This window comes from Mus pahari, chromosome 3 (assembly GCF_900095145.1).
Source record: "Mus pahari chromosome 3, PAHARI_EIJ_v1.1, whole genome shotgun sequence".
NCBI lineage: Eukaryota > Metazoa > Chordata > Mammalia > Rodentia > Muridae > Mus > Mus pahari.
Window position 1 is genome coordinate 19180872 of NC_034592.1, and position 13040 is coordinate 19193911.

At 53.1% G+C, this 13040-nt stretch overlaps 1 protein-coding gene across 1 annotated transcript in view; it reads left to right on the forward strand.

The window, feature by feature from the left end:
- Lamc3 (laminin subunit gamma 3) overlaps positions 1-13040 on the forward strand; it is a 60528-nt gene that overhangs the window by 23017 nt on the left and 24471 nt on the right. Inside the window, exons 8-17 of the mRNA XM_021193068.2 lie at positions 888-1024; positions 1983-2093; positions 3543-3735; positions 3887-4005; positions 5082-5306; positions 7537-7725; positions 9583-9828; positions 10708-10858; positions 11397-11539; positions 11959-12137. Coding sequence (XP_021048727.1) covers positions 888-1024; positions 1983-2093; positions 3543-3735; positions 3887-4005; positions 5082-5306; positions 7537-7725; positions 9583-9828; positions 10708-10858; positions 11397-11539; positions 11959-12137 — 1693 coding nt within the window. The remainder of the gene's footprint in view (positions 1-887; positions 1025-1982; positions 2094-3542; positions 3736-3886; positions 4006-5081; positions 5307-7536; positions 7726-9582; positions 9829-10707; positions 10859-11396; positions 11540-11958; positions 12138-13040) is intronic.

Genomic DNA, 13040 nt, shown 5'->3' on the forward strand with positions numbered 1-13040 from the left:
AACAAACACATACATACATACATACATAGAACAAACAGACAGACAAACAAACAAGGGGGCTGGAAGGATGGCTTAGCAGTGAAGAGCACTTGCTTATTCAGAGGACCCCAGTTCAGTTTCTATCACCCACATGGTTGTGAGCAACCATCTGAAACTCCAGTTCCAGGGGATTCAACACCCTCTCTGGATGATGAAGACATGCACACGGTACACAAACATGATTGCGAGCAAAGCACACACACACACACACACACACACACATATATATATATATATATATATATATATATATATATAACATTTTTAAATTAAAATTGTCTTTATAAAAAGCAACAAACAACAATAATACCCAAAGCCTGTTGTGGTGGTGCACACCTTTAGGGTCAGTACTTGGGAGGCAGAGGCAGGAAGATCTCTCTGAGTTCAAGGCCACAATCTTGTCTACATAGAGGATTCCAGGCCGGTTAGGATTACATGGTGAGACCCTGCCTTGAACAAACAAACAAACGAACAAACAAAAAACCACAGAAATGAAGGTGTCAAGACCTCAAGAGATGAGAGGGAGATGTTTACAAATCAGAGGACACAAGGGAGAAGCTAAATGCAGTGTCAGGTCCTGGAGCAGGGGAACATATTATTGAGAAAAGAAACCCAGACAGAGCCTAGAGCTTGCTAACATTAGTTAGGCGGTGCTGATCTTGGCTTCCAGGACATATATCAGCAGCAGAGACACAGAGCAGGCAGGCATGGGGACTGTCTGTGTAACTTGTGATTCTAAGAGAGAAATAAAAAGGTTTTCTTAAATTTCCCCAGGAGTCCTAATCATCTGGATCCTGGTCCTAGGCCATCCTGGCTTGTCCACGTGACCCAGTCTGACTCTCTTACAGATGCCGTCCCGGGACATTTAACCTGCAGCCCCACAACCCAGCCGGCTGCAGCAGCTGCTTCTGTTATGGCCACTCCAAGGTGTGTGCTCCTGCTGCCGGGTTCCAGGAGCACCACATCCGCTCAGACTTCCGCCATGGTAATTGTGCACGAGGTCTGCCTTCCAGGGGGTGGTTCCTTGGCCCTGGCTGAGAATCTCAATTTGGAAGCTGGGATGGGGCAGTAACAGCCCTTCCACCATCGCCCCCTTTGGAAAGACGCTCTATGCCCCACAGCCATGATGTGTAGGGTGGGAAAGGGGGTCCCCCAGCACCTGCCGCTACCCCAGGGCTCCTTCCCCAACCACCACTCCTCCAGGTGGCACTGGAAACTGGATGGTTGCTGCGGCAACCCTGAGTCCTGTAGGGCAGCCTCCATTTACCCGCAGGAGAGTTAGTCTCCTCAGTATATGTGAGTTTCAGCTTAGACACTTGGCCTTCATTTATTAAGCACCATCTGTATGACAGCCACTGCTGCTCCCAGTTCTGGGCAATCTCAGGATCCTCTTAGGCAGGTCTCTCATTCGCAGATTACAGACTAGATCCGGTCTATCCGAGATTGGTTCTGGCTACTATGATTGTGTCTTTGGAACAAGAGGGCACAACTCCAAGCTCTGCAATCCATCAGAGTCAAGGTGCTCGGCAATCCTCCTTGGAACATTCCCCCACACCTGAGAGTTTAGTCTTCAGACTGGAACTTGGACATCAATCTCAGGATGTCCAGATACAGAGGCAGTGGGCCCTCTGCTGGACACCACACAGAAAGCAGGGTACCACATAGCAGTGGTTTTCCTGAAACTAGCCAAAGGCTTGTCTTCTAAATCCTAAGACAATAAAGAGAGGGCTAGTGATGTAGCTCAGTGGATAGAGTTCTTGCCAACCTTGCACAAGGTTTGTCTGGGACGAGGAATCATTGTTATACCTCAGGAGACAGGGGCTTATGTGACCCAACTTGGCCTCAAACTCCCTCCAACTTTAGAGCCCTGCTGGAACTTGTCACTGCACGTCAACATTCAGGCCTCTCACTGTTGGGCTGAATATTCTGTGTTTGATATTTAGGAGCTGGTGGCTGGCAGGCCAGAAGCATGGGGGTGTCTGAGCGTCCTCTGCAGTGGAGCCAGAGTGGGCTCCTCCTGGGCCTGCGAGGAGGGGAGGAACTCTCAGCCCCAGGTAGGTGACAGTCAGTCCCCATTGGTCACACCACCCAGGTTCCCGCTGCTGCTAATATAGATTGTCAGAGTAGGTGAATTCTGAAAGACAGAGGTTCATTTCCGGCTCGTCGCAGTTCCTGTTCAAGGTCAAGGTGGACACCTTGTGGTAGCCTTCTAGCAGACAGACCTGAGGTGGTACAATGCATAAAGCTCCCCCAACCCAATTTCAACCATAGGGACCCCGCCCGAGCCATGTCACTTCATCCTAGTGGGTCTCCCAGAGACCCCACCCTACCACCTCAGCCAGACCGAATTCCCACCTCTTAATACTTTACTGGAAGGATCCTTTTCAGCACAAGCTTAGGGGTGCCACCAAACAGGTGCTGGGGAAGGGGCCATGGATTCGGTAGCTGAGAGCACATACATTTATTCTCTTTGTGTATTTTAAACCGGAAGCAGGGACTGGGCATCACGTCACAGGGCCGTGTCTCCCCTCCAGAGTCCACACCCTCCCCCACCTTCAGAGAGGCTGTCCTTATGACCACAACTGACCTTCGTCTCTTCCTTCCTGGAGATCCCCTGGACCTTACTGGATAATCCAATGGACCTCCCCTACTCCATGGCCAGTGGACAGACACCCCCAATCCATCTGCAGCTTAGTCCTTTTTGACCTGGTCAAATCGCCCCTGGTTAGACCCCGGGGATTATGCTTGGGGACACTTCTGGGTATTATGACTCTTCAGTCAGACCACAGCATATGTGAAATCATCAAAATTCCGTGTGTGTGTGTGTGTGTGTGTGTGTGTGTGTGTGTGTGTGATGCGTGTTTGTGTGGGAACGGGCACAATCGTGTGAATGGGCACAAGTGCATGCGGAAGCTAGAAGTTGATGTGAGAGATCATCTTCCATCTCTCTCCCACCTTGTTCATTGAGGCAGGGTGTCTCAGTCAAACCCAGAGCTCGCTGATAGGCCAGTCCCCCACTAGCCAGCTTGTTCTAGAGATTTCCTTTCTCTACCTTCTGAGGCTGGAATTACAGCAGACCACCATGTCCATTGAGTGTGGGTTCTAGGGATCCAAGCTCTGGTTCTGCCACTTTGTGTCAAGCACTCTAACCACTAGGCCATCTCCCCAGCCACTGCAGGCGCACTGTGCTTAGATGGTCTGTTGTTGCCATCTGTACAGATGCTAGGGGCTGGTGGGATGGCTCAGCTCTTAAGTACTCTGATTGCTCTTCCAGAGGGCCTGAGTTCAATTCCCAGCACCCACATGGTGGCTGGTGACTCATGACCATCTATAAAGGGATCTGATGCCCTCTCCTGGCATGTAGGTGTACATGCAGACAGAGTACTCCTACATTTGAAAGATAGATAGATAGATAGATAGATAGATAATAAACAAATAAGCACACAGATGATAGAATCAAGTTAAGCATATGGAGCTATCAAAGCTCTTCCCTTTATCTTCAGAGAAGTTCCTGGGAGACCAGAGACTCAGCTATGGACAGCCAGTCATACTGACCCTCCAAGTTCCCCCTGGAGGCTCCCCACCTCCTATGCAGCTGAGACTGGAGGGGGCAGGTTTGGCTCTGGCTCTGAGGCCCTCCAGTCTTCCCAGCCCTCAGGACACCAGGCAGCCAAGACGAGTTCAGCTCCAGTTCCTGTAAGTGTCCTCCCGGTGCCGAGAGGGGGGAGTGGGGTGGCAGGCAGAGTGGCCTCTGACGGCTAGGCACACTAGGAGGCTGAGGACCCCAGGCTCTTGGCACCACCTGTCCCTACATCAGGCTGTCCCACTGACTTTCTGTATTTTACAGCTTGCAGGAGACTTCTGAGGAGGCGGAGTCCCCGCTGCCCGCCTTCCACTTCCAGCGCCTGCTTTCCAATCTGACTGCCCTGAGCATCTGGACCAGTGGCCAAGCCCCGAGCCATTCTGGTAATAGGATCAACCCCTTAGAACATGGGTCCTGGCCCTACATTGTCTGTGGAGTTCCCCCAGCACGGACTCTGAAACTGAGGAATCAGGACACTTGCACAAGGCAGCAGAAGTGTGTCTGAGGGCAGAGGCAGGGGTTGGACTGCAGGGAGCAAGAAGTCCTGGGGAAGAACAACTCTAGGAAGCAGGTTCACATCCTCCACAGAATCCTGTACCACCCTCCTGTACCACCCCGTCCCTCCGCCACATCTTTCTGTGAGCACTGCTCACCCTGCTGGCCAATAATGGTATTGCACCTCAGCCACTTCATGGGCTGATATGGATTCTAAATTCACCCAACTGGTTTTAAGACAGAGTCTTAAACTCCTGGTCTTCCTACCTCCGACTCCCAAGTGCCGCATTTGTAGATATTGCACCGTGTGGCCCTGTCTTGTCTGGAACTTGCTAAGTAGATCAGGCTGGGTTTGAAATTTAAAGAGGAGGATTAAACTCATGTGCCACCAGAGACAATTTTAAAAACATAACAATATTTATTCACTTGTCTATATGTATATTTATGGGCACATATTCCTATGTGGGCCACATGTGTGGAGGTCAGAGGACAACTTGTGGGATCTCAAGAATTGAACTTGTGTCATCAGGCTTGGCAGCATGGGTTCTTAGTCCGCTGAGCCATCTGTGGCTCTGAGCATGCGTATCTTGCAGTCTTGTCTCTGTCTGCCCACTTTACACATGCTAAGTGCACATTCTAACACGGACCTCACACAGTCCCTTGTCTATTTCTTGATCTAAAAATCATCCATTTCCTTTATCCTTGATTTTTTTGACTGTTGATTTTAAAATTGCTCTTGAAGCCTGGCGTAGCAGTAGTTCATGCCTGTAATCCCAGCACTTAAGAGGTCAAGGTCAGAGGACTGCAAGCTTGAAGACCGCACAGGCTATACAGTGAACACCCTGTCTCAAACAAACAGTTGACTCACAGAAGGCTGCCTTTGCATGCATGGGCCCTCTTGTAAGTTCTCAGGAAGTATCGACTGGACATGGATGCAGGTCCCCCATTGCTTCTCATTCTGCAGGCCGAGTGCTCTTGTGTGAAGTTCAGCTCACATCGGCCCGGCCCCAGCGTGGGCTTGCTCCACCAGCCTCTTGGGTGGAGACCTGCTTATGTCCCCAGGGATACACAGGCCAGTTCTGTGAATTCTGTGCTCTGGGATACAAGAGAGAAATACCTCATGGGGGTCCCTATACCAACTGCATCCCCTGCACCTGCAACCAGCATGGCACCTGTGACCCCAACACAGGTAAGTCCCCAGAATCCCATTCCAAGGCTCCCTGGGCTATGCGGACACAGTGGCATGAGGACGGGGCCTCACAGATGGCCCTTGGGAGACATGGGTGCTGGTCTATCCTTGCCCTGTTCCCTGGGGCATCTCCTATTATAACAAAAGTCCTGACTGGCACCTAGGGGCCAGGGATTGTACACACCTGTGGGGTCCTTCAGCCAACCTCTCTGCAGACATCTGCCCACTCCTCCTCCACCACCCCACCCACCACAGGCCCTGGGAAAGACCTCTCAGAGCCTTGCTTCCTAGCAGGTGCTGTGAGAATTACCAGCACAGACAGCAACAGGAGAAAGACACAGAGTCGTACAGATGACAGGAGCTCATGGGTGTTCACCCAAAGCCACAAGCCAAGTGTCCTCGCTGCTTCGTGGCTGTAGCCTTGGAAAAGTCACTTCTCTCCCTGAATGTCCCCATCTGTACGGTACAGACAGCAATAGTATGCACTGCCCGATCTATGGAGACAACGTCCATGAAGGTCAGGAATTGTCTAGATGTTTAAAAGAACAGAACGCTCTTTGCACTGAAGTTCAGGGGTAGCTGACGAGGTGAGCCGTGGGCTCTTTTCCTGGGAGAGACAGATAAATAATATAAAGGAATCATATAAAGGAAGGAATAAAATAACATCACCCCCCTTCCTCCCTGATGTCCTCTCCTTGATTTCTGTAGACATGCAAGTGATATATTCTCCATTATTGCCCCATTTCCAAGTCAGGAACCTGAGGTGTGGGGTGACCTCATGACCTGTAGGTGACAGAGCCACACCTCCCACCAGCTTAGGGAGGGGGGGTGGTTGTCATTCAGTAGAGCTACTTCTCACACCTACAGAGACACAGAAACCTCACCAGAGGTCATATGGCCAGGAGGCACCAGGGGACAGACACAGGCCTTTACACCTCTGTGTCACAGGCCTTTCGCCCAGCTGCCTCCCCAAGTCAGGTGCGATCTCTGATACATAGATTATCCACGGCACCTGTGCCTGGCAGACATCACCAATTGAGCCTAGATGAAGCCTCGCAATCCTTTCCTGGATAGTGCTCCCCGCAGCTCCTGTTGAGGAAACAGAATCTCCTCACGAGATGGAACTGATTTGTCACCCCCCACGGAGCCCTTGACTTTGCTGCAACCTTCCATTCCATATAAGTAAGCCTTCCTCTGTAAAATGGGTAGAGCAGCTGGTCTAAGAATCAAGCCTGAGGGTGTGAGCTGAGGCAGGAGTCCTCCCTGGCTCTGCCTACCTAGGGAATGAAGTTCCCTTCCATTCTCCCCACAGCCATGGCTGGACACAGCTGGTTGCCCTCTGTAGGGCCGCTCTTGGGTCCCCATGGTGAGTCACGACCCTAAGCTCTGACTCCAGAGGTTGCTGGACTGGAGAAGGGGGTCCGTGGTGTCCTCTCTTCCAGTACCAAGAGTTGCCATACCGATAGCCTGTATATTCTATAGTTCCTGAACAGAGTGAGCCCCTGAAAGACTGGAAGCCTGAGCCAGGGTCTCCCTTTAGGTGGGACTCTCAAGGTGAAGAGGATACAGGAGCAGGGGGAGGGGAGGAAACAGTGTCACTGTGCCTTCCATTCGTCGGGAGAGCTGTGAGATAGGAATAGTGAACAGTGTCCAACTGTTGTCCCTGCCCACCTCTGCCCCCACCCCAGCTCTGCCACACCATCCATCCACTCCTGCAGGCATATTTGTGGTATGGCCTCTGTTACCATCCCATCTCAGCCTCCAAGACAGGGATCTGAGGTGCAAGGTGGCCACCCAGCCAGTAGGTGGCAGAGCCACACCTCCTACCCACCAAGGGGCGGGTTAGAAGCTCACACACACACAAGCCTTAAGTGATGGACATAAACCCAGGCAGTCTGGCTCAGTGGGATTTATCCCAAGCTCCTATCTCTCTAGTCTACCAGGGTGTGTCTTGTGACTCTGCCACCAGGATACTCTCTGTCTAGGCTAGCAGTTCTCAATCTGTAAGTCGCAACCTCTTGGCAAACCTCTGTCTCCAAAAATCTTTACATTACAATTCCTAACAGTAGTAGCAAAATTACAGTTATGAAATAGCAACAGAAAAAAACCTTTATGATTGGGGGTCACTATGATGGGAACTGTATTAAAGAGTCGCAGCATTAGGAAGATTGAGAACCACTGTTCCGGGGGCTTCTGGGCTGAGGTAGTGAACAAGTGTCTTGTTCCTTAGGGATCTGCCTGTGTGGCCACCACACCGAGGGTCCATCCTGTGAGCGGTGCATGCCAGGTTTCTACGGTAACGCCTTCTCAGGCCACGCTGACGATTGCCAGCCCTGCCCGTGCCCTGGCCAATCAGCCTGCACAACCATCCCAGAGAGTGGAGACGTGGTGTGCACACACTGTCCTCCTGGTCAGAGAGGTGAGTGGCTTGTGCTCTGTTCCCCAGAAAGACCAAGCCTGAGCCCCGATCCTGCCCTGGCTCTGGCAGAGGCTAGAGTATGACAGGTGGGACAGAGCCTGGCCCAAGGGGTGGCAAGCATGACTTCTGAGGATAGAGTCTCCTTGTCAAGGCCCCAGTATGCTGAGAGTTGCTGCAGACCTGGTGCTTAGCCATGTATAATGGAACCTTGGAAGGCCTAGATGTGGGGTTTTAGAATTGTACTCATGATTTGGGAGGAAGCCACGGGACCTGGGATCCTCACGACAGAAAACCCCAACGCTGAGGTTGGCATGTCTCACAGGAAGGCTCGGCTTGGGAAGTGATGCTGAAGAAACCGGACCACCTGAGTCTGAGACTTAGAGCACAGTAGACAAAGATCAAGTGCAGGGGCCACACGCCTATCCCCTCAGTGCTGGGGAAGCAGAGGCAGGGGGATCCTGGGAGCCCGGGAGGAGCAGTGGGGCTCAGGGATTCTGTCTCAAAACACAAGGTAGAGAGATTGTTTGAGGATGACACCCAACACTGATCTCCGGCCTTCACGCACATACACATATGTGTACATCCACACACATGCACACTCGTTTGCCTGTATACACAGGTGTGCACATGTGCACGCGCGCGCGCACACACACACACACACACAAAGGACTTTTCAGCTTTCAGGTTTTGGTGAGTATCTATCAGGTAGCACTAGGCAAATAGCCTTCTCCTCCCAGGTTCCATCCCCCTGCTCCCACTCTCTGTTGCAGGACTTCCCCCTCCCCCGCTCTTTCCTCGGGGGTGCGTTTAACAGCCTTTGAGGCGACTGCAATGCCCCACAAAGTCACCCACTTAAAGTGGACAATTAAACGGCTCTTGGTATATTACATCATTAATTCTTTATCATAATAAAACCCATATCATAAAGCTGTCCTCCTTGGCCATCATTTTAAGCGTGTGATTCATTGGCCTAAGGGACCCTGCCACCATCCTCCCCAGCGAGCGCCCATCGTGCCCACTGAGCTGTCATCTAAGCTCCCCGTCCCTCGCCCACTCCTCACTACTGTTTAACTATGTCTCTGAATTTGTCTCCTCTAAGTAGAAGCAAGTGTTGTCCTTCTGAGGCATTTAGTATATGGCTTCACGTGGGATTAGTGTCTTCACTGAACAGTCTTGTGGAGTATCCTGCTCCCTGGGGGTTAGACTCTGTATGCACTGGCATCAGACTGCCCCTCCATTGCTTACCTATCCCCATTTTCTGATCCCCTCTAAACCTAGGCAGAATGAATAGTGAGAGATGCTTGCAGGGCGGGTGGGACATTCCTAAGAGAGGACATCACAGGAGCAGTTGTGGCTGCCAGAGGGAGCCACCCCCAGAGGGAGGGCCTGGGTAGCTTACAGTTCTTTACCCACAGTTTCTTTACCCACATCACCTCCTGGGGTCTTGGGAGAGAGTAGCATGCAGCTTCCCTGGACTTCTGAGCTGAGTCTGACCAAAGTCCAAGTGATGCTGAGGAAGATGCTGAGGAAGATGCACAGGATGAAGGTGGACCCTGTGGTACCTGCTACTGCTGAGCACTTCAGTCAATGCTCTGCACGAATAACCTCATCGGGGCCTTTCAGTAGTGCTGTGGAGCAGCTACAAAGCTCTCCTCACTCTAGAGGCGAGGAGCCAGGAATGAGGAAGGCACGACGGCTTGCCCAGGGCCACACTGCTAGCGGGCAGTGCTCTAGTACCTGACTGTAGGCCAGCTTGAGCCAGAGACCCCACGTGGCCTCAGAGGCTATGTGATAGCTATACAGCCTGCTTGTGAGCGCAGCTGGCCAGTGCTCCAACCCTGCCCCTCCCATCCACAGGACGACGATGCGAGAGCTGTGAAGATGGCTTTTTTGGGGATCCTCTAGGGCTCTCTGGAGCTCCCCAGCCCTGCTGCCCATGCCAGTGCAGTGGGAACGTGGATCTCAACGCTGTGGGCAACTGTGATCCTCGTTCTGGTCACTGCTTGCGCTGTCTGTACAACACGACAGGGGCCCACTGCGAGCACTGTCGGGAGGGTTTCTACGGGAGTGCCGTGGCCACAAGGCCTGTGGACAAGTGTGCTCGTGAGTACCCAAAATCCCGGACCCATGGGGTAAGGCACGGGAACCACTGTCCTCAACCCTCATTTGGGACCCAGATAGGATAGCTGAGAAAGCTACCAAACCAGCTGGTCCCTCTGCTCAGCTGGGAGGCCTTAGGCAGGTCTCTTGCCTAATCTGTTCTCTAAAAAGCACTGGGATTTGTTCTTCCCTAAGGCCCCTTCAGTCCTGACATCTCATAAGCTTCCATCCCACACGTTTGCCCTACATTAATAATCCAGCGCTTCTCTCATATCCATAGTTAGCGCATGAGGCTGATGCAGGGATGGTATGGTCAAGACTTTCATCTGTCCCCCTTTACCTGCCTGGGCTGCACTCAGCCTCGAGCCTGCCACAGGACCACAGCCTGCATCTGCCCGAATCAGGCTCCTGGAAGTCCCGCATCAGCAGCTCGGCTTTCACGCCGATCAGATGCCCTCAGAACCGTTTCTCACATGGCATCGCCCGCCCACACCTCACTGCCCTGCAGTGTGGACCCACCTCCCAGAAACCCCCGCTCTGGCATCAAAAAGGGTGCTGCACTATAGTTCCTGGGAGAGCAGAAGTATGTGGCTCCAGAAATGGCTGCCGCGCTCTATCTGTGATCAGGAACCACATCTCTGGCCTTGTCTCCAGCCTGCAGCTTGAGGCAGACTCAGGAGAACTCCCCACTCTGCTGGGCTGGCTCACCAAAGACATGGCAAATGGGCTGAGACTTGAGTTTGTCCCTCGAGCCTTTCCCAAGAGGATCTCAGGAACGTGAATAACTGTCATCTCTGGGGCTCCCTTGGTGTACTAGATGATGCCTATACCCCCGAAAGTCGAAGTAGATGATTCTAAAACACCGTTTCCTGCAACTCTCAGCCTGCAGCTGTGACCCGAGGGGCTCAGTCAGTGAGGAGACCTGCGACCCCGTGACTGGCCAGTGTGCCTGCCTGCCTTATGTCGCCGGGAGGGACTGCAGCCGCTGCAGCCCTGGCTTCTATGACCTCCAGTCTGGGAGGGGATGCCAGAGGTAGGGGGTGAGGCTATGAGCGCCCTGAGTGTCTTGCCAGGGGGTGGGGGAGGAGAGAACACTGTGGAGCCTCAGGGACAGGCCTGGTCCATTTCCAGATACACTGTGCCCTTCACCAAAGGGTACAAGAGCTCAGTCTCTCGGTATCAGACGCCCAGGAGGCTCTGCCAGCCCAGGAAGCAGGCCGAGAACTGCCCAGGTGGGCGGTGAGCAGGGGGCTGGTCTGCTCTGATTCTCATCTCAGTAACACCTATCACTGGGTGACTTTTTGACCACAGCGGCACCTGAGACGGTTGTCTCTGCTTCAAAGGAAGACTCCAGGGAAAGGCTGAGGGAAGTCTTCCTTGTGCAGCTCCTTGGAGCCTTCAGTGTGTGTGAATTTCACAGTGACTTACCAGATCTGTAGATCTATGCCCATGGTGGTTTTGGTTGTTCTTTTGTCCCCCCCCCCCCCGTGTCCTCTGTCCCTGAGTACCTCTCCAGCTATTCAAGGTTAAGGGGCAGCCTGATCAACCCTCATTCTTGCTTCATGTCACAGCTGCAAATGTCACCCACTCGGCTCCTTGGAGAATAAGTGCCACCCCAAGACTGGCCAGTGCCCCTGCCGACCTGGTGTCACTGGCCGAACCTGTGACAGATGCCAGCTAGGTTTCTTCGGCTTCTCCATCAAGGGCTGCCGAGGTGAGCAAGCTGAGTCTTGGTGGGCTGTGGGAGAGCAGGGCCGAGGTCCCTTGCTGGGGATGACCCACAAGAAGCAGGTATGGTGGGGGAGATGGCAAGCTTCAGTGCTCGGCCTTGAGAACTTGGGGTGCAGGAGCGTGAGGAATAGGGGGTCCTAGCGGTACCCTCTGATGTGACCACTGAACCCTGCATATCTGCAGACAGCAGGTCACATGTGAGCCAGTCTCTGCTTGTACAGCCACAGTCTTGGCAGTTCTGGGTCCCTGGGGACATTGCATTAAATGAGATTGAGAGGGAGGTCGCCAGCTCTGACCCTCTGATTAGTCAGGACACTCAGGGGTTGTGGGAGTTCAGATTCGGGAGTGGGAGATGAGGAGGGGATCACCATTGGGTCCCCAAAGCTGGCTGCTCTCCTCCAGACTGTAGGTGCTCCCCTCTGGGTGCTGCCTCATCTCAGTGCCATGAGAACAGCACCTGTGTGTGCCGGCCTGGCTTCGTGGGCTATAAATGCGACCTCTGCCAGGACAATTTCTTCCTTGCGGATGGTGACACAGGCTGCCAAGAGTGTCCCACCTGCTATGCCCTGGTGAAGAAAGAGGTAAGTTGTCATGCCCAGACCCGCCTACCTTCAGATCTACTTCACATCTTCATAGAGCACCAGACCCATGCTATGGCCCAGGGGCTGAATGACCATCCACAGATCTCAAGCCTGTGTTCCGTCCGACTGGCCATCCTCTCCTGAGTTCACCCAGCCTCCTCATTCCAATACACCTGGCCCTCATTTGATCCCCCTGTCCCGGATGAGCCAGAGGTGGCTCTTGTCACATCTCGTCCTACCCTCCCAGAGCCAAGGTCATTCTTGTCCAGCTCAGTAGGGATGGGATGACAGGCCAGCCCGGGAGTCCCCTCCCCCTTTGTCCAAACAGAGGACAACTTTGGAAGACTTAATATCCAACTCCAGAATAGCTAGTTCAAGCCTTCAAGCCTCCTGGGTCCAGTGTGGCTCAGAGAACACATGGTGATGCAGAAGAAAGTGGTCCATCCTGAGCGCTAGCTCATGGGGCAAGCAGGCCAGGTCCCTATGCCCAGCCATTTCCATTTTTGCAGGACATCATGCATTTTGCACCACTGGGTAAACTAAGCTGCCACGTGGCCTCCCCCTGCCTAGAACAGTTTTTTTTTTTCTTCCAAATGAGTTTACAAAAGGCACAGAAAGTCTAGGCTCTGTCTGAGCACTGGGGGCATTGGATCTGAAGGCAGAGCTTGGGACCCGGCCCTCTGCTTAGTGTGATTGCAAAGGGCATGGAGCCACGGCAGGCACCCACATCACAGCTGGCTCCTGCTCCACACAGCATAAATGCAGCTGCTGTGCACATGGATGAAAGCATGGGCTCAACCCAGCACACACTGGCAGAGCGTGCCCACGGCACCTGCACTGTGTGCCGAGCCCAGAAACACAGTGACCAGGAGAGACAGAGCTCAACCCAGCACACACTGGCAG